Source organism: Glandiceps talaboti, chromosome 10, assembly GCF_964340395.1.
Source record: "Glandiceps talaboti chromosome 10, keGlaTala1.1, whole genome shotgun sequence".
Lineage (NCBI taxonomy): Eukaryota > Metazoa > Hemichordata > Enteropneusta > Spengelidae > Glandiceps > Glandiceps talaboti.
This window is the reverse complement of record NC_135558.1, coordinates 11,807,855-11,835,716: the sequence shown is the minus strand read 5'-3', so window position 1 is coordinate 11,835,716 and position 27,862 is coordinate 11,807,855. Positions and strand designations below refer to the sequence as shown.

Genomic DNA, 27,862 nt, shown 5'->3' with positions numbered 1-27,862 from the left:
TCAAATCTAAATAACATGAAATATTATTTCTGTACCATTAGCGTTAAGTATAGAGCAATAACAGCGGATGTTTTCTGATAGAAGAATTGAATTCTACCGTAATGACATACTTCCTATAGGTCGGCGTGTTCCATATACTGAACCTTTGATTTGTACCACAATATTGTTTGCTTTCTGCTCATAGTTACATCTAATGTATGTAATTTATGTCTTCAGATTCAGCATTTGTGGGCAAGAGTGTGTTTGCAGTACAATTAGGGTGAATATTTTGTTTTATCACATAAATACGTGCATATCTTCTACTGTGTGACGTCAAACAGGGGGTGATTTCAGAGCATATCACCCCTGTTCTACCGAACTATTTTCTCTCCGTACTGTTCGAATGTTCGTGCCAATCCTACGCTACGATCAAGTTTATCGTAATAATTGCATGCTTTCAAAACGTAAATGCATACATTACATTACACGTATCCTTGGATGGCATGAGTTTGATACATAGAGGTACTTTTATTTTTATTTGATACATTTTATTCTATTTAAAAATCACGTAGATTATCGATGTAGCACTAGCAGCCGGCAAGCTTACTTCCGATTTTCCGTCGAGCTCAGATCTCCGAACTTACACAACCTGAGAAAATATGATTAAAATGACGGCACAAAAGTCGTATTCAGACAAATTCTACTTACTTTTTAAACTAAATTCGATATTACATGTACATCGCAAGGTTATAACCGATAATTTTGGTTGAGAAACCACAGAACACTATGACTGCGACCGTTACCATGTATATGGTAAGCTTGACCTCGCGACAGGTCACGCGATTATGTAATTTGCATAGCCGTCGGGCACCATTTGTTAATACGCGATGAAGAATATAGTGCGATGAAATGATACAGTATTCGTAAAATACGATTTAAAATTTTAGAAAAATACGGGGAAATACTTAAAGTTATGTGATAAATATATAATTCCATGAAATCAATGTTAGTTTTACGTCATAATGCTCCTCGTATGATTCCGCGAACTACAAATTCTCGCCTACCGGCTCAAATTTGTATTAGTCTGCGGAATCATACTCGGAGCATTATGACGTAAAACTAACATTGATTTCATGGGATTATATATAAATATATTTTAACATATCCTGAAACCTGGGTTGGGCTGTTGGGTTGGGCCACTGGGCTGGGCTGTTGGGTTGGGCCACTGGGCTTGGCTGTTGGACTGGGCTGGGTTGTTGGGTTGGGCCACTGGGCCACTGGGCCACTGGGCTGGGTTGTTGGGTTGGGCCACTGGGCCGGGTTGTTGGTTTGGACCACTGGGCTTGGCTGTTGGACTGGGCCACTGGGCTGGGTTGTTGGGTTGGGCCACTGGGCCACTGGGCCACTGGGTGGGGATGTTGGGTTGGGCAACTGGGCTGGGCTGTTGGGTTGAGCTGGACTTGGCTGTAGGGCTGGGCTGTTTGGTTAGGCCTCTTGGCTGGGCTTTTGAAAATTGAAATTGAAATACAGTCAATAAAATACACTACTGGGGTTGCTTTCTTTGTGGACTACATGTATTCCTGTATTTTCACCCTAAAAATTTATTTATAAAATTATGAAGAAATTAAGTGTGTTTTTAAAATCCAATGTTTCATTTATAATGGAGTGTGCTGATGATATGTAGGACAGTAGGGAAAAATATTTAAATGTGTTCTGGTATTTAATTTAAACAAGTGTGTGTTTCTGACAACCCAACTGACCTTAACTTTAAGCTGTCAACCTTAATTTTTTTTTGAACATTTAAAACAAAAAAGATAAGAAATTCTGTGTCTTCTTGACCTTCATGCAAATCTGTTTTCTTTCCCCAGTGATGTCTGTACATATTTCATGAAACAACCAGATTCACAGAAAAGGTATTCTGACAGACATTTCGTAATATTTTTCAAAAAGAAAAACATGTAAAACCTACGGTATGTTTTATGCCATTTTATTGGAAGCACACAATTTTATGGATTATAGAAAAAATAAGTACATGTTTCAAACTACCAAATTCAGTGTTCTATTTAGAGTGTACAGTTGTTTTTATACTGTACAATTAGATAAAATGTAATGTTATAATACACAATGTATAATATAATATAATATAATATAATATAATATAATATAATGGAATGGAATGTGATGTGATGTGATGGGGTGTAATGTAATGTAGTGTAATATAATATGATATAATATAATATAATATAATTATAATATAAGATAATATGATATAATATAATATAATATAATATAATATAATATAATATAATATAATATAATATAATATAATATAATATAATATAATATAATATAATATTGCAACATTTTATTTATAGAATATGCAATTATTTGTACAGGTAGAAAATGATACATAATTTATGAATGAAATTGATATTGTAATCCCTTATGATATTTACATTTTTGCTAATAATACATATTTATGGATTATTGAGAAAATAAGTGCAGGTTTCGAAATACTACAAATGTATCATTTTTAATTCAGTATTTTATATCCAGTGTACAATTGTGTGTGCAGTCTAATAGCCTAGCAAGTCATTTGTGACTTCAAAAATTGCATTATTTCTGTAATCTCAGATGAAAAAATAGATTTTTTGTGTAAAAGAGCATATTTTTTTTAAAAAAACATATTTTATGGATTTTAGAGAAAATAGTACAGGTTTGAGGTAACAGAAATGCATGTTTCACATCCAGTATTTTATAAAGAGTTTGCACTTGTTCATATTCAGTACAGTGACATAGAAAATAATATGTAATTTTTGAATAACAGTTTTCTACAATCGTATGTTTACATTTCTACCTAAAATTACTCAAAGAATATTCTAATGATTTTGGAGAAAATAAGTACATTTCTCAAAAGAGTAGAAATTTACCTTTCAAATCCTGTATTCTATTTAGACTGAGGAATTGTGTGCTTTGGGTGGTCACACAGGTAGCAAATAATGTCTAATTTACAATTACTTGAAATTGTGTAATTCAATATTTACATTTATACCTAAAATCTACACGTCATGAAAGAGTGGAGAAAATAAATCCATCTGTACATTTGAAGGATATTGACTTATTCGAAGGATTCGTTGCTAATAATAGAACTGCATGTAGCTCCATGTACCATGAATACTATTTATTTAAACATTGGCTTTTCATACGGATAACTAAGCCTTCCTTTCTATTCATGATATATTTAATTTTGAGACTTAAAACATTCCTTTTGCTACTGCCAGTGTTAATTTGCTTTCCAGGCAAAAAAACTATGAACAATTTGAACTGTTTGCTGAACTGGTAAATATAATTGTTGTAATATGAAGCACTGACAAATATTGGACTAATACATTGATACACACGCACACACACGCGCGCGTGCGCGCGCGCACACACACACACACACACACACACACACAAATTTGATATCATAGGGTTGTATTAAAGGAACTGTGTCTGACACTGAGTGGAAATTGGTGGCTATACTTGTACATCATAATCCCATCTCTTTCAGAAATTAAATTATATTATAAAGATGTATGCACTTAAACTAAAGCTAGTACATGTAAGGTAAAATTACTGAAAACCCATATATTTTTGTGTTGTGAAAATTTTGCCAGTGTATGGTGTGAGTCGTCAACTAGTTCCCAGGGATGACTTTTGTGAATTACTGTGTTGGGGATGGGGTGGGAGTGTGGGGGTGGGGGTGGGGTGGGTATTTATGTATAGGAAGACCCTTCAATCGTTACTCTATTTTTATGGTTTGTTTTTAGGCAAAATAAGCAAAAATCAGTCACACATGCATTTATGAAGTGTATGCAGATGAACACACATCTCAACTGCATGTGTTCATCTGCATATTCTTCATTTACATGTGTATCATCTGCATACATTTGAATGGTGACAAACAAGTTGATTGGCAATAGGGAACTTGCAAACCCGTCATGTTGAATGTTGCATCATGGGAAATGTGATAATAAATACCAATCACTTAGTATCTTATAAGTAATATTGTTACATTGTTTGTAACCACAAATAAGCAATTCATAGTTACCTTGGCCATTGTGGGAGGTTTATTTTATCAGTAGCTCCAGATTACGTATTACGATAACCACAGATAATCCCACAGTCCTTTGCGTCTGAGCATGCTCAGTCTGGATTGCAAGTTCCCTATTATGTGTTGAGATTTTAAAACCGAATTAAGTTTTTTGCAATTCTAGTTACAAGGGTAAGGTATGAGAGATGTAACGGCGCTGGAATGCATGGTAACACTCGACGTGTAATTTGATGATTGTCGTATGTAAGAACAGGGCCAGGGCAACAGAACCCAAAAGTCGATTTTCCAGTTCCAAGATGCATAGCGCGAGAGGACGTCGCTCACGTTGTTACATTTAGTGTTGTTTTGTCTTATTACATTTGAACTGAAATTTTAATCAGGAAATGATGGAAACACATGTTGACCTCTTTGGTTACGAGTGATTTTATAGAACAAAGACTAAACATCATCAAAGACAGAGAGTGATTTTACAGGTAAACCCAGGGTATGGTCAGGTGAGAACCATCCCCTGAGTAGTGCATACACAATACATGGCATTGTATGGAGAGATCGATGCACAATGCATCTTGGAACCGGCAACAGGTCTATCCATGTCTCTCTTTTTAGCAAAATTTAGTTACCACACATAGAATTCCTAGATCTCTGAAAATAAGATTCAGGTAAAATTTAATGTATTATTCCACAGACAGTTAACAAAAAGATATAGCCTCAAAATTGACAATTCATGTTGATCGTAGAAAATACCGAACTCTCGGCAACAGTCTTTTTTTTTTACTAAGGCCTGAAAAAAATAATTGTTTGGTTCCTGTTACCCGACCCCCACCTAGTTTTTCACTGCCGACCCAAATTTTTGAAACTTTTTTGAGAAAAAAATAATAAAATCGCTAAAATCGGGAAGTCTCATGAGAAATAGTGGATGCAGAAACTGATAGCAACTTAAAAAGACTATATAAAACTGTTCTTCCAATCTGTAATGGCTGTACATCTGACGGGAAGAAATAAATAACACAGAGACTATTTGGAAAACAATGGAAAACCTGAACTAGACACTCACACATGAAAAAAAAAAGTAACGTAAAAAATCTACCTACCCCACTTTTTCTAAAATTGAGCGTAATTGGAACCACACAATTTTTTTTATTAGGCCTTACTGATGAGGTTGTTAAGCAATACATCTGCTGAGAGTGACCTATACAGAACAACAGTTTGTACGTCAGAACCACACATAATGTTTTTTTTTCATGCTAGTTTATAATGACTATATACAAACATTGAAGATATCAAATATATATATTGGATCAATTCCAATATTTTTTTTTTTTTGAGTTGGTTGGTGATTTTCTCCTTTGGGTCTCTGAGTCAGTATTTAAGAATTTTGTCATGTAAAATGAAAAGTATTCTTTTGAAAGATCGTAAAACATAAAGAAAACTTTGATAATGTAACTATTGTTTTGAGAGTAAAAAAGTCAATCGCATTTCAGTGTTTAATCATTGGCGTAGGGTCTATGGTTTAACTCTGTCAGCATAATGTAGACGCCACAAGGCATCAACCTAGGGTCATAGAACGCCATCTCGGGTCACAGAACTCCAACAGAGACAGGCCGTGACTGATGGCAGTTATCAGTAACTTTCTGCTATTTGACATTTTGCATGTCGCAGGCATCCAGCCAGTTTCAACTTTCTGTAGATCTGACAGAGTTTTAGAACATGTTAGCTATCAAAAAGCGTGTTGAAATACAATTTTGTTGTGTGTACATGTATAGTACTTTAAAATTGTGAAAACATTGTGTTTGGTTGATTACTTTAGAGCAACTTATCATGTCTTGGTGAAAACAACAATTTTATGTGTAAATACTGCATGTTGTTGTTGGCACCTCTGATGTAAACAAGATTATTTGGTTGGAACTGTGTTGCAAATAGTGCAGGTTGGTGTTGGCAACTCGGATGTGAACAAGATTATTTGGTTGGAACTGTGTTGCAAATACTGCAGGTTGGTGTTGGCAATGCTGATGTGAACAAGATTATTTTGTTGGAACTGTGTTGCAAATAGTGCAGGTTGGTGTTGGCAACTCTGATGTAAACAAAATTATTTGGTTGGAACTGTGTTGCGAATACTGCAGGTTGGTGTTGGCAACTCTGATGCAAACAAGATTATTTGGTTGGAACTGTGTTGTGAATACTGCAGGTTGGTGTTGGCAACTCTGATGTGAACAAGATTATTTGGTTGGAACTGTGTTGCGAATACTGCAGGTTGGTGTTGGCAACTCTGATGTGAACAAGATTATTTGGTTGGAACTGTGTTGCGAATACTGCAGGTTGGTGTTGGCAATGCTGATGTGAACAAGATTATTTGGTTGGAACTGTGTTGTGAATACTGCAGGTTGGTGTTGGCAAAGCTGATGTGAACAAGATTATTTGGTTGGAACGGTGTTGTGAATACTGCAGGTTGGTGTTGGAATGCTGATGTGAACAAGATTATTTGGTTGGAACTGTGTTGCAAATAGTGTAAATAATGAAGGAACTGTAAGAATGTGATCGTGACCGACTCAAAAGGAACACACTATTACTTGATCAACTTGAAAGAAACATAATGTGATGGTGTGACTGACTTGAAAGAAACAAAATGAGACAGTGACTGACTTGAAAGAAAGTCACACTGACTCATTTCAAATAAACAGGATGTGACAATAACTGACGTGACAGTAACTTGAAAGTGTGACACTGACTTGCTTGAAAGAGACTGTGTGTGATGGTGATATCGATGGATTGACTTGTACAAAACAAAATGTGACAGTGACTGATTTCAAATAAATGGGATGTGACAATAACTGATGTGACAGTAACTTGAAAGTGTGACACTGACTTGCTTAAAAGAGACTGTGTGTGATGGTGATATTGACGGATTGACTCGTACAAAACAAAATGTGAGTGACTGATTTCAAATAAATGGGATGTGACAATAACTGACGTGAGAGTATTAACTTGAAAGGAAGTGTGACTGACTAACTTGAAAGAAACCGTGGATATTGATGGAAGGATTGACTTTTACTAAAGAAAAACACGACAGTGACTGATTTGAAAGAAACAGCATGACAGTGTGTGACTGACTACTTTCTGTGAAGAAACTGACTATAACATACAATTTATGGGTTTAATTATACAATGTTATGATAGCTTTAAACCTACATGTATAATTATGGACAAGTATTGCATAGATAACTGTCCATAGATAACTGTGCATGTATTCTTGTTGACTAGACATACCCAGTCTTTATAAACCCTGTAGCTATTAATAACACTCTCTCAATGATTATAATTCTTTAGTCTATTTACAATGTATGTCTCGTGCATTCAGTAATCCGTAGATGCACAGATCACGTTTTTAAAACATCGGTATTCTGATCATACCCGAGGGTTTATTTAATCAGGGTTCATTGCATTACATTGTCTCAGTCTGAGTATTCGGTTTGGGTTATTTTTTTTGTAGCTGGGCATATTCAAATTAAAATTTTTTGAATATTTTCAAAATTTAACAATTTGACACTATAAATCTCATGACGATCATGGAAATATTCGAAAGATGGCCTTCAAAGCAACGTATTATGCAAATTAATGCTGCAGCAAACATGAAATGTGGTTTAATAGATTTTGCAAAGAAGAGAGAAAAGAAATGAACTATAAATTAATTTATAAGGCTCTGTGAAGTAAGTAGGATTTTATCAATATTATTTTAAGTATGATTTTATGGATTATAAATTACCTTTCTCCAAAATATGTAGGTCAGCTAGGTAGAATAATTATTTCAATGACGTAAATTTAAGATTTTAATAACATTTTGTGATCATTTCACCAAAAAAGGTGTGGGTTGACAGGAAAACTTGGGTCAAATTAGATTTAATACACACATTTTGTTTTTTACTATTAAATAGAGATCATATTGTGAGCTTTACCCATCCGATTGTGTAAAGCTTACAACATGCATATAATATTTGTGTCACAGAAGTATGTCTGAATAAAAATGAACTGATTATTGTTGAAGCAATTACAAGTTAACTGCATGTCATATGTACATTAAAAAAAAGAAAAATTACAAAAATGGTAAAGAAATAACCTCATGCTCTAAAAAAAAATATATTGAATCAGATGTTTTTCACCATCTAGTAATTTGTAAATCTCCCAAAAACTCATGATTTTGTCACAAAGAAAAGCTGTGACAGTGAAAAGATTGACAGATAATACACTACTATGTATGTTATCAACAATGTAGTAATAAGGTTGAGAACATATGACACCATTGACTGAGATGAACCATAGACAGTGAATAGATGACAGTTTGGCATGTACCCACTCATCACTGTTCAATATCCCTTGAAGTTCTACTGTTCATCACTGTTCAATAGCCCTGTCTGCTGTTCATCACTGTTCTATAATTGTTTATTTTACATCTCATCAAACTATTTTAGAATTATTGTGACAATGAGTATATTGACTAAGAATCATACTAAGTTCAAAACAACAAATAGAGAAAAAAATAAAATAAAATTCCAACCTACATACTGACATTCTATTTTTTTTTTAAATTAAAACTACAAAGTGGCCATATGGATGAGAACTTGGTATTTATTTCTGATAAAATAACTCCACTATGTTTTTCTACTTGAATAATCAACATACACCAAGTCCTTGTTTATAATTCAATAATTGTAAAAAAAAAAAAAAAAAAAAAAAAAAAAAAAATGTGACAAATTTTTGCTTTTGTATGTACAATAACAAACTTTTTTACTCATTTATTAGTTTTTTGCTGTGTATTGATGTACAAACACGGACTTGGTAGATACTGTTTCCCTTTTATTTTCTTTAAAGTTGGAAAACATAGTACTAGTAACGTTGTTTTGCAAATCCAAAATCCAAATTAAATTCCCATTTGTCATCCATATGGCTACTTTAATTGAAGAATGTTTATGGTTTTCCTCCCAAAAAAGCCAAGTTAGTCATTTATGTCAATATTAGCTCTCATTATATTATATCATTCCATAGTGATGTACTCAAATCACTCAAGTTGAAACAATAATGGTTTTATTCCATGCATGACCAGTCATGGTGAGTTGGATACTGTATTTGTCATGACAGATGTAGGTTTGTTTTCACTGTAACCACGTAATTGCTATCCAGGGAATACTTGACTTACAGACAACATGGCCCCCACATCCCTGAAATTTTTTCCACTGGTTATTCTGTGATAATTAAATTACAATGTTGTTTTCCCTACTTAGCCCCTCTATCCCTACTTAGCCCTTTTATCCATACTTATCCGTACTCTATCCACATGTTGTTTTGAAGATGAGAATGAGATCTTCAACTACAGTACTATTGCTCCTAGCCTAGTTGACGACTGTGTTCTGATTTTACACATGTATGTTATCTTCACATAATGTAGTGTAAAATCGGAACACAGCCGTCAGGAACTAGACTATATTGCTCCTAGTCCTGCTTACAAACGGTGCACGAGTCTATATTACTGACTGGATTCTAATAGGAGGGACAATTGTCAGAATCGAGTCCCGGATTACTCCGTATGCAAGCAGGACTATATTGCTCCATACCCGGGGCTCCATATCATAATCTGCTTTGCCCTAGTTTGGGGTACTAACTTCTTTGTATTGCTCCGAGCTGCTACTTACTATTAGTATTACCTGTGCTACATGTACTTTTTTGCCACTTTTACATCATTGCTTTGCTACTAATTTTGCTACTAATTTTGCTAGAGTGACACAATAATCTGTTCTAATGCCACAATTGCTGTTAAAATTGCCCCTGTTCTCCTATTATTGCCCATTTACTCTTTAAGGCTGTTACCACCAAGTTGTACCCCATTATGCATCACTCTGCTTCTATTGCCTCATAATGACCTAGTGCTCTGGTAATAAGTCAGTCATACACATTCTACATGTACATTCATCAAATGGCTATGTTATTGCCACTGTTAGGCCCAAAAAAGGAAAGAATTGTTTCTGCACCACTTAAATACCCTCCCGTCGGTTCTTTTTTTTTCCATGTTTGTCCAGCCCATGCAGTCTGCAGATCCGTGGGGAACACAAAAATAGCCCTCCCTACTTCAGTGAAGACAACTGCAGAACCAATCATGAACATCAGAACAAGCAAATGACATCTGCCCCACATACACACTTGCTCTATAAAGAGAACAATAACTCATAAATAGTAGATTGAGTGACAGGTTTGTTGAGAATAAAAATAAAATTCACTTCGTCACACCACTTAATAGACAAACTGTCCTGACCAGAAAAAATGCTACTCTTTTTTTTTTTGCCCTATAGCATTGCCAGGCCTTATAGCATTGCTATTACAAACCCATTGATATGTAACTGCCCTTCTGGTAGTAGTAGTAGTAGTAGCAGTAGTAGTAGTAGTAGTAGTAGTAGTAGTAGTAGTAGTAGTATATATACTAGTACCACTACTACCCATCTATTATAGCCCCCACTATCCTTCTACTATTGTCCCTATACTCTCCACTATTCATACAATTACCCTGGTATTACAGTGCTATAAATGAACTATAGGTTATGTCCTCTTGTTCAAAGTACCAATATGGCCACATTGCTTCTGTATTGTTGCCATATGCTATACTACTGTAATAGCGATATATTGCTCCATTTCTCAGTAACAATTGATTGCCCAACTACTTGTACCCCAATTATCATATCCATATTTCAAAACTATTAATATTAATTATCCTGGTATATTTGCCACATACAAACAATTATTGCCCCACTACTGTAACCCTATTTCACAAAAAATATTGTCCAGCTATGATTGCCCCATACATTTCCAAACTATTATTGCCCCACTACTGTTACCCCATTTTACACCTACAAAATGTATTCTTGTCCTACTATTACTGCCCCATTTCCAAACTATTATTGCCCTGCTATGATTGCCCCATGTCCCAACTACTATTATCGTCATATTATTAACATTACCCCATTTCCCAACAATTATTACCCTAGTGTTAGTGCCCCATCAACTACTAGTATTATTGTCGTAGTATTATTACCCCATTTCCTACTTATTATTGTCCATGTATAATTGGCCCATTTATCAACTACTTTTGCCCTACTATTTAATATTGCCGTACTATTGCCCCATATCCGCTATAATTGTGGGTTATCATGCGTATTTCCCCTAAAAAAATCACTGATGTCAAAGGTGCACATCTTACATTTATTATCATATTCTGACATCCTAAAAGTACAGTCACATGTCAGTGTGTGGGCCTCAGCACAAACAACTGTAGAGTGAAAGCATCAGAAGTGACATGCCCTCTTTGCACTCCAGGCTTTTATTATCAAGAAAGAATTTTATCATGAACACAAACTTAGGCTGAGGCTAATCATGAGAAAGCCAAACACAGCAAACGTACCAAGTACAACTTTCAAAGCAATTAATTCACATATGCAAAAGTTTAGCACTAAAAATAAAGAGGTACAACATTAGGATATCATCTGTACTCTGTCAAACAGTTTCTCAAAGGTTTATAAAATGATCCATTTAATGAGAGCATACTATAAAACACATGTTATCATACATCACTTTAAAAGCCATATGGCCGTCATCAGATTCCTCTGATTAAGAACAATTTCAGTACAAATACTTGGAGTGTAAGCCTTGAAATAACTGATAGTCTATACAGTTTGTTATTCATGTAATCTATATACGGGCTGTATTATCAAGTAGATGGCTGGCAAACTATTAAGCCCACAGGGTATAGAAAATGAATTTAAAAACAGTCCTCTAAGATGTGAAGTTTTACTTACATCTTTAATAGAGGTCTGTTTCACATATATTTTCTCCATCTTCCTTTTAATATTGTTCTAGTATCATTTATTCATTATAAGCATGTGTGGTGTTTGCTACATGTGGTTGTAGACACAGACAAATGTCATGTCTATATTAAAACAAAGTCACCGTTGCATCACTTGTTACTTGTACAAGGCATGTACCCTATTGAATTTTAAATCTGCAATGGCTGCAAATGGAACGTTTTGGGTTTATTTTAAATGGTTTGTTAGAAGTATAATGATTTACTCTTTAACAATATCTTGCACACCCTGAACAGTATTGAATCACCTGTGGCAAAACATATTTGTGTAGCTGCACACACACAGTATATATATAGTACAATCAGAGTTTTTGGTCCATACCAAAAAATCAGTGTCTCGATGAATCACGATTTCGACTAGCCTGGATGCCAATGTGGTCTGTGAGTGGAGGTGTAAATTGTAATGATACTGTATAGGAACTAGACTAGATTTCAACTTATTATGTACTACTAATAGATAAAATAGACCTCTCATTGGACTGTACAATGTCGATGTCTGATTATTGTATTTTAACATTTCATTGAATATATTGTTGGTTGTCGAAAAGAAAATATAAATATCCAAGGTATAGTTAATAAAAGTTTAATGTCTTTTCTGATATTAGGAAATTACAAACTTGTCAGTGACTTGTATATATTATACGTTTATATGTATCGGGGAAAGCAGTTGTCAGGTCAACATTCATGGTCTCAATTACATCAACATAATTAGATGCCTGCTACAATCAACAACAATTATCTAACACAGGTGAAAGTAGTCTAAATGACCAGCCTGTGGTTCTAACCACAGTCTGAAAGTTACTGCTTGATGTAATGTGGTTGGTAAATAACCATAGACCCTCTACCAAGTGTTGGTGGATATAGGGTTTATAGCACAAAACACCATCGTCGCAAACCACGGCCTGTTTTATGGCAACGTTCTTAACGAGCCTCCCACTTTTATTTCAAAATGTAGTGGTAGAAATAATAACTCTGTTTTGCGAGAATGACAAAACACTTATTGCAGAAAATCCAATGAAGAAATGTAGTTTTCTTAACGGATGCACAATAAAGATTCTATTCTATTCTATTCTATTCTATAGTTATAAACATCAAACATACAAGAAACTCAATAGGATGCTCAATACAATCAATCAACTAGAATCACTAAGACATGTGTTTCTTTGTTTTTTAAGTTTCTCTAGGTCTACAGAACATATCACGCTTAGCTTGTCAACGCTGTAACTGAAATTCGCCATGAGCAAAAAATTATGTTTCTTTGCACATTACATATCAGCAATCTGCAAGTGCATATTAAATATTTTTTATGTTTGGAACTTTAGCTGAAGGCACTTTTAATCAGTAAAGAAGCTCTGATCTTGTCTTTCTCATAATTTTTCATATTTTCAACATATACATTTTGTATTTTCATGGTTGAGACCAATATTTTATAGCATGGAGCAAACAAATTATTATTATTTCAGAGAGTGTGGTATTGTCCAGGGGTATATATGATATAGATGCCTAAAGCATACTTCCCTTTGGAATATAATTCTATAAGAAAAACTAGAATTGCTGTTGGAACTCAAAATGATTTGTGGTTATTAAACTATAAATGTGAAAATTCAAATACTTGAAAAAAGTTCAAACAAAGAAGAAAGTTCATATTCATAACCAGTAGCGGCCTTACTTTGTCTGGAACGGCTTTGCAAAGGTAAATGAGAGACTGTCCTTTCAGTTCACCTATACTCCATATATCAACACATAATATTTAGTAATACATGTTTTCATTTTACCCAAGGCGTTTGCGATGTTTGTAAACCTCCTTGAGTACAGGCTGAGTAAAACAAACGTTAAACATGTCGTACGTACACGGTGCTCTAATAAATACAGACTTACAGTCAACCCCTCTATCTAGTGACCTCTGCGTGACCCAATATCATATACAGAATATTTAGAATGCAGTGTGTAAGGGAAGGCGTTAACGTCCACGCGATGTTTACATCGTTCTCCACACACATACATCAATAAGTTCTGTGACCCTTCTTTAAGAACCGCCTGGATGTCTATCTCTTTGCTAAAAAGAGTTTATTTTGATACAATTCGGAAGATTTCAACAAATTACATCGTGTATGACACTTCACATTTCCACACAGCCTAGCCACTGATGCAGTGATGATATGTACGTTGTTGTTGACTGCGATCACTTCGAGTCGAGTTGTCGCGTTTGTCACTATCAAAACAAAATATAACAAATATGTATCCCACCTGTCGAGTCTGTATGATCTTCCTCTTGGTTGACGGGGTGAAATTCTTGTTTCGTGCTCATCTTTTGCATTTCCATTGGTTCCGAATTAGCCAATGACTGTTACAAGCGACTTTGGTTCGTACCCGTACGTTTACTTTTCACCTCTAGGACATACAGGAATCACGCGCCTCCTCTCGACACGGGCTTTCTAACAAGTCAATATGATTTATCATTTTTTAATTCCCACATATTAATACGGTTTCTGGGCACAATTACATAACAAGGTATTTCCTGACACCTACTTTAGTTCATATCAATCTCCGCTATTAAATATTTATGAAAAAATCCTACTCATTGCAAGGGGGTGCAAGTCGATTGCTGGAATAGCGACCTAAATACGCACGTATGTACATGCATGAGGGCTTGGCTAGCCACAACAGTAATGTAGTGCGCCACCAATGTCTTAATTCCAATTTTAATTTGATCATTATTTTTGCAAATCAAGTAGTAACATAAAGTCAATCCTCATTAAAATAAACCAATCCCTAGGACCTATCATTATGATTCACAGTCTAAATTATTTCTTAGAATCATATTTCCTACCTAATTTTCTATGGGATCAAATCCATTTTCTCCACAGCAAACATAATATTTTACGAATCTGCCCAGCAGTTTTAAGTTTCAATTTTTGACCAAATTCCATTTCAAATGTACAGTTTATCTGCAATGGCATCAAATCATTGTGCCTACTACAACAGTTGGCGATCCAAACTCTCTAGAAACACCCAACTGAATATTACACAAAGCTGCTAATCAATGTTTCAGTAAAAAAGTTCTACTCCACTCCAAAGTACAATTACACATACACACACACACACACACACACACACACACACACACACACACACATACATACATACATACATACATACATACATACAAATACACATGTATATGCACACACACACACACAGATGGACAAAATAATTGTCACATACAACACTATTATGCTAAAAACACAAACCACACATTGTATTTTTTCTTAATAACTTTTTTAAACAATTTACTTTAATATGTTTATGTTAATATCATAATGATTGGAAATATCCATTTTTCTACACTTTTAGCAAAAAAAAAATTATTTTCAATTCTACAAAAAAAAAAAAAGCAATCCTACTTTGAAGGAGTACAAAATTAGCTGAATTTAACCAGAATAACTGAACTCCCTAAGTTGGCATCTAAAATCTAGTATGAATAATATTATTTTTATTTGGCAGTGTAACAACACTAGTAGAAAAAGAAAAGACATAAATGTAGGAATTTCCATACACTGCTAACAAACATAAAATCAAAAACAAAATAAAAATACTAACATATCTCAAAGACAGATTCTTTACATGCTCCATCTTGTAGTGCCCACTTTTTTCATATTTTATAAATTTCATTGGGTAAACTATAGGTTGATATACACCATTTTGTACACTGTAGTTCTGACTTTAGATTTGCTAGAAAATTGATGACTCTCATTCACATATCTTTATGAACGAAATACATAATTTTCAAGTATAGACATTTATCTTTTGCCGTTCGTCATAAAGTCTGTAATCTTCTTGGATTGTTTTGTAGGTTTGACAGAGGAGTTTTCCTTTACGGGTTTCCTTTTCTTTGAATCTGTAATGAAAACCATTGAGATTGGATATCAACCACATACTGTGTATAACATTGTACTTCAAATGGGATGTGATTCTTGTAAAATTAAACCAAATGTATTTAAATTTTCTAAAAACAAATTTCTGCCAATGATATTTCAGGCATATCATCCCACCACCTCCACCACCAACATCACACCACTATCATCATCATAACCACCACCAATATAATAGTCAAGATATACAAAATTTATTTTAAAAATACAACCAAAAACAATCACAGGTCATAAACAAATTACTAATGATGCAATAGTGTTAATCAAATATCTGACCTTTGACCTTGTAAGAATCTGTTTCCTCACTGGCTGCTCCTCCTCCTTTACTTTGATTGGCACGTGCTGCCTTCATGCGTTGAATGTTGCGTTCTCTCACAATACTGTGGTCAACAATAGGTTTAGGGTAATCTTCACCAATCACACAGCCAGCTTTTTGTTGAACATTAAGGGGTGCAGTCCATGGCTCATAGATGTATTTACTTGGCATTTTCTTAAGAACTGGCACATATTTCCTTTCAATAAAAGTATTGATATTTTATTTATTTATTTATTTATTTATGTAGTTCATCAAAAGGGCAGCAGTTTGATGAAGACGTTATGTCATATTTGTAACAAATTGAACAACCTGTTATTAAAGATGCATCCCAACTTTGACATTGATTTTTTTAAATGAAAAGATGCAATTTGATAATTAAATCAGTGTCTTCAACTTCAAACAAATCTGTCAATACCAATAGCGTTTCCTCTACAGTACAGAAGAGGGAAATTTGGCAAAATTTGCACAGTTTTCCATCCCATATTTATATTATAATTTTGGTGAGGAACCCTGGTAAGACACCTGGGGAACTCATGTAGATTTTACCTGCTTACAGTCCATATCAAAAAACACTAGTCTGAGCTAAGGAGCCTACTTGTATACCTGAGGTAGGAAGCCTACCTGTTTTATCTGAGCTAGGGAGCCTACCCATTTATCTGAGCTAAGGAGCCTACCTGAACTAGAGAGCTCTGTCTACCCATTTATCTGAACTAGGGAGCCTACCCATTTATCTTAACTAGAGAGCTCTGCCTACCCATTTATCTGAGCTGCGGGGCCTTCCCATTTATCTGAGCTAGGGAGTCTACCCATTTATCTGAGCTAGGGAGTCTACCCGTTTATCTGAGCTAGGGAGTCTACCCATTTATCTGAGCTAGGGAGTCTACCCGTTTATCTGAGCTAGGGAGTCTACCCATTTATCTGAGCTGTGTGGCCTTCCCATTTATCTGAGCTAGGGAGTCTACCCATTTATCTGAGCTAGGGAGTCTACCCGTTTATCTGAGCTAGGGAGTCTACCCGTTTATCTGAGCTAGGGAGTCTACCCATTTATCTGAGCTAGGGAGTCTACCCATTTATCTGAGCTAGGGAGTCTACCTGTTCATCTCAGCTATAACCTACCTGATGTATTCACCATCTTTGTCATATTTCTGTCCAAATCCAATTGGACTATACACTCTAAAGTATTGATGAAAGAAGGCACTGGCTGACAACCACATCCAATTACCAGCATTGATACTCCAATCAGCATCTAGTAACAGTTCATCAAACACCTGATGAAATAAATAACATGTACATCATGTGGAATTACTATTAAATTGAGTGAATGATATGTATGAATTAACTCCCAGTGGGTATTTAGATAGGACCAGCCCACACCAGGAATTTTGATAGGACCAGCCCACACCAAGAATTTTGATATAGCTCAGAGCAGAACTTTAAAAAGGACCAACTCCCAGCTGGAATTTAGACAGAGGGAATTTTATAGGACTAACGTCAGCAGGAATTTAGAGAAGAAATTTATGTAGTACCAACTGCCAGTATACAAAAATTTATTTGAAAAACGGAAAAACAGCACAGATTTTTACAGCATCTATATCTTATTCAACACTGGCATTATTTAGTTACTCAAAGTCATAGCAATGTAAAATAAACCAATCGAATGAGTGTCTCTAATGTGTACTCAGGGTATTGCCATGGGTGTTCTTATTTTATTTCATTAATTTAAACTTTATGCAAAGAAGGTTAAAAATCATACTGATAATCATGTTAAAGCTAAATGCTAGTCTTCCCCCAGGGTCCTAGTGAAGTGAATGAAAGTGTGTGGGCAGAAAACAGTGGTACAAGTATGCTATGAGTGCAAACACTAGACTTGCTGACGTCTCCAGGCTTTTGTCATTCTAGAGGCCTAAAAAAATTGTTTAGTTCTGGTTACACAACCCCACCTAGGTTTTCACTGCTGACCCTAAACTTTTTTTATGTATTCAAGAAAAAAATAATAAAATCGCGAAAATTATGAAGTCTCCCAAGAAATAGTGGATGCAGAAACTGACATCAACTTAAAAAAAGACAACACAAAACTATTCTTCCAATCTGTAATGGCTGTACATCTCATGCTAAGAAACCAATAACACAGAAACAATATGGAAAACAATAGAAAATATAACTACCTGCACTAGACACTCACATATGAAAAAAAAAAAATATATATATATATATATATATATATATATATAATCTACCTACCCCACCTATTCTAAAATTGAATGTAATTGGAACCACACAATTGTTTTTGTTAAGCCAACTGAATAATTTTTTTTTTTAAACACACAACACAGTGATCTTTTATCTGATATGATAACCTGACTGGGTGATAGTGAAATGGTTGAATGACCATGTATAGCCCTTGGGAGACTTAGCAATAGGGGAAATTTTTTTTAAGTTGAGGACATTTTCCTTTACAAAACTAGAAATGAATAACAAATTCAAAACATTTGAAGATTATGAGACTGAAGATAAATTATCCCAAGGGAGTGGCGTCTGTCTAGCTGAGTACAAACACTGATGTTATGCATCATAGGGTTCTATTATTAGACATGTTTAATCCAAAATAACAAATTTAGTCCAAATATAATCATATGATTTCATGTATAACGGAACACATGTGCACTAATACAAGTATACAACAGTGTTTATGATACAGCACGGCTGTGCAAATACAAGGAGTAAGTGTGTATGCATTTAGGCACGTAATCAGTGGTATATATCCATAAAATACATCTACATGTTATCTGACGGTAGTGGTACTTTGTTCACTTTCTCTGTTGGAATTCATTCTAATTAGCGTTTTTGAAGACAAAACTTTAAACTTTAGGTTGAAGTTCTGACAGACACCTAGCAGTTTAGTTGATGGATGATGACTAACCTTTTGACCTTCTTCCCAGCTGATCCAGAGGTCACCCCTTGTCAGGAAACATGCGACTGAGTGTCTAGCAAGGTGGTGTATCCAGCCTTCTTGGCGTAGTTGTCGCATTATTGCATCGATGTATGGATAGCCAGTTCTTCCCTGGAATGGAGACAGAAAATCAATACCACTATGATGAGCTTAATATTGAGTTTCTTGTGATTTGAAAACAGCGCAATTGTTATTTTTTAAATAGGCCTTATTTGCTAAAGTTGCAGAGTAAATTGTGCCCTGTATGTAGTAAGTAATTGGATGTTTATTTAATACAGCTTTTAGTCAAGTTGTGAATATCTTGGAATCAAGAAATCCATGACTGTATGCAAGATGGCTGCTATGTAAATTACACACAGGAGAAGGAAAGCAACTCATTATACAAACTTGGCTATATAGTATATTAGTGCCTGTTTGGATTTCTATGACTTAATTACAACATATACTATATAGGAAACAATAGTCTAAGAAAGAATATGGACATAGGGGTGTTATATTTGTATTTTTGGGTCAATTGGGTCATATGAGAAACAAAGATGGATTCCCTCATCTACTTTACACCTTCAGATATATAACACATGAAGGCAGGCATGATGGTGATGTGAAGATATTACAAGGTTACCCTGGCAACTTGGAAACATTGGGTACCCTGCCATAATTTTTGACAGTACCATTATCATTAATAATTCAGGTAAAATATTTATTTTGTCCATTATATAACCATGCAATCAAAATGAATCGTACAACCTGCTTCAGGTCATATCAGAGCATGCACCTCAGTCCATGTACTCGATATTGCACTTGCCAAGATTGCTATCTATGGAAATCATGAATATTCAATAAGGAGGTCACCAGAGGTCATAAAGTAACTTTGACCAATCACAAGGCAGCTTTCTAAACAAATGACCATTTTAGCTGTGGGAGATTTTAATCATATACCCCTTTACATGTATTGTTACCATTGCATTCCAACCAATCAAAATGAACCTTATAAAAAGTGTTTAGACACTCACCTCAGTCCATGCATTCAGATAGTCTGTATTGTTATCCCACGGTACTTGAAGACATATTGGATTACCTTCCATTTTATCAAAGTTTGGTGTTCCTGCTGCAGCTGTGTAGAAAAACTCTCGCCATAGCAACTGTCCAGTCAGTGATACTGGTGGTTGGGTACACTTCTGCTGAAGGAAAGAGAAGTCAATATGTATATACATTTTTCATTTTCTATAAAAAGTTCTACCATGTGCATTGTAACTGTGGCACTGTTGATCGAATCTCAATTAGCCTTGACAATAACCAAGAAATAAAAAAGAAAGTGAATCATTCAGTTGCTACAGTCACTGTTATGGTTGCTAAGGATTTCAGTAATAATCAGCCTACACAGAACTATGGTATGGAAAATGAAAGTGAATCATTCAGTTGCTATAGTCATTGTCATGGTTGCTAAGGACTCCAGTAATAATTAGCCTACACAGAACTATGGTATGGAAAAAGAAAGTGAATCATTCAGTTGCTATAGTCATTGTCATGGTTGCTAAGGACTTCAGTAATAATCAGCCTACACAGAACTATGGTATGGAAAAAGAAAGTGAATCATTCAGTTGCTATAGTCATTGTCATGGTTGCTAAGGACTTTCGTAATAATCAGCCTACACAGAACTATGGTATGGAAAAAGAAAGTGAATCATTCAGTTGCTATAGTCATTGTCATGGTTGCTAAGGACTTTCGTAATAATTAGCCTCAACAGAAAAAACACTGTATGGCAAAAGAAACCAAATCACAAGGTACATTTGTACAATATTTTGAAAGTCAAACGTATTTACTCCTTCACAAATTAATTCTGAAGATTTTAGTGGTAAACAGGAAAACACTTTAAAAACCATCTTTAACTATTATTCAATATTATGTTGTTTTCTCACCAGTCATTTTAAGGACCTCACCTTATTTTTACTGACTTCGTCCAAGGCATAATAAAAATGTCTGGGTGATAGACAACCGAATTTAAGATATGGACTGAGGACTGTGGTACTTGGTTTTAAACTGATTGGAGATGACTTTGGTTTGTCAAAGTTACATACCCAGGTCTGCAATAAAGAAAGTATTGAAAATATATAACTGTGTGTATGTATTTATACAGTTACACTGTATCACGATATCATGTAGGTGAGTATGGTAACATCTAAACGTACTGGTACATTATTTATTTATTTACTGTTATCAAATATTGCTAGGCAGTTCCAGCCTAGCAGCTACACTACAAAGACGTGTAGTTCTGTTCCATGAATAAGAGTAATTTGCTCAGTGTCGGACACAAATTAGATGCTCAGTGTCAGACTCAAATAGGTTGCTCAGTGTCAGACACAAATTAGATGCTCAGTGTCGGACACAAATTACACACGCAAATTCCCCAGGGTGTTTCACATAATGTTACCACTCTTGTAATGGTCACTACCCTGAGATTTCTCAGTTCACAATCGCTCTATATTTTTGGGATTGGCAGAACTTTACATCTATCAGTTCATCTAGTAATTTTATTTGTCATTTATACAGTATCAATTATAGAGTTCATCAAAATTGTGTCAATCAAACTTTGCATTCAATGTATCAGCTGTATTCTAGTTCAAAGATAAAGCATGTCAAGTACTGCAAATACCAAAAAAATATCCAAGAAACTTCCAGAACAATGTTTTATTTAAGTGTTAAATTTGGTACTGTATGAAAACATTCAGTTACTTATACTACTAAGACATCAAAGCAATACAATACATTCTCAGTTTATTGCGAAATAACCAGACAAGCTTTGTTTGCTACAACTTAATGTTTTGAGATTACCAATCCCATCATTAACAAAATCTACATGACATGTCTTGATATTAATTGCCCATTGTGTATGTACAGTCACAGATCACAGCTTGATATAATTCAATTACATCATCAACTATGTTAAAAAATACAGTCTCAGACCAAGGCTTTTAAATAATTCATCAAAATTGTGTCCATCAAGATTTGCAATATCAACTGTATTTGAGCTGAAGGAAAAGAAAGCATGCTGGGAAATGATTTTACAGTCTGTGCAGTAAAAGTCACGATGGCATAATTCAAGAATGATGAATAATTGGTAAAAGAGACAGAAATCTCCATAAATAAATTTGATCGAATCATGAGGCTAAATTGCTTAGGTATAATTGGGTCTTTCCACTGCTGTTATTGATTTTCAACACATGACCATTTTTGTAGTGGTCGAGTGGTCTTAATAATGATCCACCCACTATCCTTGTTACCAAGTTTAGTTTTGCAAGAATTTGGAGTTGGTTGTCAAATCCAGCCTTTCCAATATTGCATTAAATTATTTCTTCACATTTTTCCATAAATCTTTGCGAGTGACTGCATTTTCATTGTGTGTTTCCATGTCAATGTCTGTTTGGTTTCAAAGCTGCCACTAATCATGAGGAAGGAACAGTCATCAGACTGTAGCAGTTGTATCTATTTTCAATAATTTGATTTTATTAGTGGAATTAATTCAGAGCAAATCGCCATTTTGCAGGGTTCTCCCAACACTGGCCAACACATGTCAGTATACCAATCAGCAGTCAAAAATGTAATCAGTAATTGTGATCGTAATCATAGACATTGGAGGGTCAATCTCTCTAACATCTATGCCATAACCAGCAATTGAAATCTTTTCATTATAACTGACCGTGACAATACTAGTGTTACTCTTCATGATTATGAAAGCCCAACCAGCATCCATTCATGCCTGGGGAGAACCCTGAATTTTGGAAAAACAAGCATGTGTATTACCTTGTTTTGTAAATGTTCTGTCATTCTTTTAAGTGCTTCCTGTTCACCACCTGGGTACAATGATGGTCCTAATGTACTGATATCTATTCCTAAATCTTCTAAACTTGGTACTCCGTATTTCTCATCATGATCCTCGTCCACTGGTGTCGTGCAACCTTAGTCAGTAAATCAACGTATAACTCAAGTCAGGACCAAATAACAGATACTTACATGGCCACAGTCGAACTCTTACGATGTTTGGTAATTATTTTTGTTTCCATGGTGATAAATTTATTATATTCCAACCACTAACATTTGATGGATTTCAGTGATAAACAGTTCTTGCTACATGACCAAGGGTTCTAATGTTACGTATGAGTAACAATTCACATATTAAGGTTGACATGCTTTGCCAAAGACTGGCAGTAATGCTAGCAAATGGACAGTTTGACTGTTACAAGTCTAATTGACCTGAACAGGTGAAACTTTACTAATAAGTAATTAGAAATCTCAGTTGTGTAACGAGTACTATTCATTACATATTCAAAATTTAAATTTTGCCTAAAAAGTAGTCCTGGCATCATTTATGAATTCATAAATGATAATTTTATAAATATTATTATATCAAATTATTCATTTATTTTCTTAGACATACATTAGAGTAGATATATTTTTTTCTAAATTAAATTATTTCCCATTAACCATTATTCATTACCTTTCATATTTTCCTTGTTCAGTGCTGGTTTAGGTTTGGCAGGTGGTCCTATCCTTGATATTATGGATTGGAGGCTTCTGTACTGTAACGGTGCTTTGCCCTTATTGGCATCTATAAGTCTAAAAATGAGACAAAGTCTTGTCTCTCAGTCATTGCAGACAAAAACATTATACAGCGTCAATTAATACTGTGTGCAGTTTTAAAGATGAAAACTGTGTCTCAGCTAAGAGACAAATTCAACCAAATGAAATCAACAAAAACTGATAATTTCTGTCCAAAATATTTTAGTAATAAATTGCCATGGGTTGTTCAACCAGACTGATACCAAAACCATTGTATATCAAACTTAAAACAACCTGGCATAACATTCAGTTGTGATAAAAATCTCACCTTCCCACATCATACAAAGTGTGTGATACCCTCTCTATAAATCTCACCTTCCCACATCATACAAAGTGTGTGATACCCTCTCTATAAATCTCACCTTTCTACATCATACAAAGTATGTGATACCCTTTCTATAACTTCAACGCCATGACTTTCTGAGATGTCTTTAATTTCTTTGTCTCTCTTCACTGCATAAGGTTCTGTATCCACTTCAAACGTAAGTCTTGTTATATTCCACTCCTTGAATACCCTTGGAAGAACTTCACTTGGTTTGCCTTTCAGTACAAACAACCTATGAGAAAAATGAATGTACTGTAAACAGTCTCTGGTATACTAGGGTATAATTCTTACCCCATGCTGGATGGTCAAACTAGAACAAAAAGGTTGACTTATTCTCAGTACCTATAATTAAATTAAATTAAAAATTAACTTTATTACTTAACAACATGCTGTGGAAAGCATGGTATAGTAAACACAATACAATACAATACAATACAATACAATACAATACAATACAATACAATACAATACAATACAATACAATACAATACAATACAATACACATTACTTGTCTGCTGGGGGGATCTTTCGAGATGTATCTAAAAGAAATTTGGCAAAAGGAAGTTTATCATCTGTTTATAATACCATTTTACTTCATACTAGAGGGTCAAAATAGAACAAGAAGGTTCACTTATTCTCAGGACCTGCAAAAGCATTTTACCTCATCCTAGATGGTCAAAATAGAACAAGGAGGTTGGCTTATTTATATATTAAGAAAAATAAATAATTCCAATGGCATTGTGGCACAACTAACTAGATTAATACCAGTTATTTTATAGCTCATTTACAAACCTTGAGTCGAGTTTTTTCAGACCGTCATCTAAGTCTTGGAGAGACTGCATCAAGAACCTCCAACGATTAGCTCCTACTTTACCTGATTGGACAAACCATGGATCCAGTATAAAGATAGGTCTCATTTCTACACAGTTATCACATGCTGACAGTAGGGCTGGGTTGTCATGAAGACGAAGACCTTTACGAAACCAATGTATGGTTCTGTGTTGTGTCATTTCTGCAAAATATAAAGATTATTGTACTTCAAAAATGGCAAAAAATAGCACAAGCTACTTTTCTACTGGCAAAAAACAACAACCTGTACACTATCAAGCCATCCAGAGGCAAGTGGGACTATAATAACCATTGATCGTATCTGAATTCTGAAAACGTCTTCGTTTCCTAGGCATTTTAGGCACACTTACCAGCTGTTCAAGTAATAGTGTGTCTTCGATCTTCAGACATACGAGAACAGACTCAGTACAATCAATTTTGACTATACTCGCACGTAACATGCGTGTGTTATGGTCACGAACACCTTGAGCTTGACTTTGACCCCTGTTGTATAATGACTGAAATGGTTACGTAATGTACGCCACCTACGGCTCTCATACGATTCTTTTGTTTTTTATACGCTAGTTGCGCCATATCTATATTTATGTACTCTCAGTACAATACTCAATAAGGGGGTTCTACTTCGCTTGGATTGATTTATCAAGTTCCAGGTCTTAGGTGAAAGTAAATGGACTCTTAAACATTGATAAATCATGGGACCGAATGAAAGGTGAACGTTTGAGTGATCGGACGGGATAAAAGTAACGGTCATGCTTCATAGATTGCAATGTATCAATACATCAAGCGAAACTCATGTTCTTTCTTTAAAGTGTATAAATTAATGGTTGTACAAGAGAAAAGACAAATCCAGCTAATATCAGGTTTACATGGTACATACATGACTCTCATGTTAAGGCCATATTATATTAGCTGCAGTAATTGTAATTTTACTCTCTGACCTTTTTATCATTCCGGGGATTGTACAAAAAATAGTGGTTTATTATAAAAATGATGATAATAACACATATTTTAAGTACAATACCCAAAATGATAAAAAGCTCACAAACAAAAAATTACGGGATATAACCGAATTAAATTACCAGAATACAAGTCCAAGGCATCACATCCAATGAGGAAAAGTGCGCAAGCGCAATAAACCATATGTGATTTTTGCCATAAGCTATCAATATTGTTTTCTAAAAATGAAAGAAGTCCCAACGAATGTCTCTGTAGATGATTCGTTTCAGTACTTCTGCCAATCATATGTGTTTCATACTCAAATTAAGCGACAGATAGACCCGTAGATTTTGGCCTGGAGTCTATCGAATAATGGTGCTGTTTTTATACATATTTGTAAGAAACGCCAACAAAAAGCGGTTATTAAAGAAGATAGGCGGAAAGCTTATTACTGTATACTTACGTGACCTTTTGTTTACGTAAATAAGCTGAAATATCCACACTATTTCAGGTACAAGAGAATATATTGAATCATCCTGATAAGATTTTTTTTCATCCATCTATTCGATTGTCATCTCGGGCATAATCATAATGACCAAACCACGACATTAAACTACCGAGGTAAGCTTGTTAGTAAACAAATGTGACTCAAAGCACACCGATGGGGAGGGAATACATGTTAAAACATATGTAGGAGTGTTCTTCATGGATTAGAATTACAGGAGGTTGGAACACAAAACAAGTGTGGCAAGTTGCATCAACAAAATGCACGAAAACAACTGAAACATGAGAACATCAGTTACTGTGGGGTGAAGAGAATGTCCACTGAGGTAAATGACAATTTATAGCTGAAGCTGACTGCCGTTCAAGAGAGCAGTACAAAATATAGTAGATATAGTGCATGGCTTGAATGATAACAGTATGCAAATTATCAAAAGCAGGGTGCGATTTATTGATAGTAGGGTGCCGAACCTACACTATGTGGTATGCACAACATACGAATAAGTCTGGAATGATGTAAAATTTTGTCATTTACATATTATATTTGTACTTTTTGTACAGACTTGTGCCATATAGTAAGCCTATAATGGTTTGAACTCGATGCGTACATTTAAATTTGTGTACAACTGTGACGTCAGCGGGGAGTTAAGCTCGGCATCGATCATCGACAACATCAACACATAATTCGAAGAGGATTACTTTAAAAGTGTTTTTGCTTCGGTAGTGTTGATAAAAAGTAAAACTTTACCCTCTCCTTTCGAAACATCTTCAAACTTGAAGAACGGCAGCAATGTCTTCAGAAACCCTTTAAAATCTTCCTGAAGCCACCATGATCCTGTACAAGGTGGTGGTAGGCTGACAAAGGCAAGAAGTACAAAGAGTAGAAATTTCTTGTGTTTATACATGGCTATGGCCTTATGTCTTGTACATAGCTACACAACACAATTATAAGTAGAATATTACATCATTGCACTTTGCCCAGATAAACGGGCTTTGTATGTAAATTACGAAGTGGTCTAACTTGCTGAAGCAGTACAGAGGAATCGCGAATTAATATGATTGAAAATTTACCAAAGACAAATTTTATATGTCCATATTCTTTGCTTTAGTACATGCGTTTGAAAGCATCAATTTCACTAACCACTGTGACCAGGAAAAAACTTCACTTAATATATGTATCGAATGTAATGTGTGAATTACACAGATTTATCAGTAAAAACAAAGGTTTAAAATAAACATAAAATGGGGGCGCTATGTACACCATGGCGACACTAGATCGCATCGCTACACGAAATGTTTATCATGTTTATGACTCCTATTAACCTCGAGATACATAGTCATGGATATCTATTGTTCATCTAACACATATACATGCCTGCTAAGTCCCATGAGGCAACAGTACATCTCTGCTAGAACAACGGAGGTGTTTTTTTTAATTTTGGTGTTTGGTGGGAAGCGCGCAA

General features: G+C 34.9%; 2 protein-coding genes across 2 annotated transcripts in view; both read right to left on the bottom strand.

Moving 5' to 3' along the window:
- LOC144440807 (band 7 protein AGAP004871-like) overlaps nucleotides 1-14,360 on the bottom strand; it is a 57,179-nt gene extending 42,819 nt beyond the window's left edge. Inside the window, exon 1 of the mRNA XM_078130200.1 lies at nucleotides 14,220-14,360. Coding sequence (XP_077986326.1) covers nucleotides 14,220-14,295 — 76 coding nt within the window. The 5' untranslated portion in view covers nucleotides 14,296-14,360. The remainder of the gene's footprint in view (nucleotides 1-14,219) is intronic.
- A 1,412-nt stretch (nucleotides 14,361-15,772) lies between these two features.
- Nucleotides 15,773-27,304, bottom strand: LOC144440593 (cryptochrome-1-like). Its single transcript, XM_078129978.1, has 11 exons — nucleotides 27,148-27,304; nucleotides 24,906-25,125; nucleotides 24,151-24,345; nucleotides 23,667-23,785; nucleotides 22,973-23,112; nucleotides 21,112-21,255; nucleotides 20,184-20,351; nucleotides 19,141-19,281; nucleotides 17,337-17,488; nucleotides 16,181-16,416; nucleotides 15,773-15,870 (listed from the first exon to the last, which is right to left on the bottom strand). The coding sequence occupies exons 1-11, from the start codon at nucleotides 27,302-27,304 to the stop codon at nucleotides 15,773-15,775; spliced, it is 1,770 nt and encodes a 589-aa protein (XP_077986104.1).
- Between the last annotated feature and the right edge of the window lie 558 nt (nucleotides 27,305-27,862).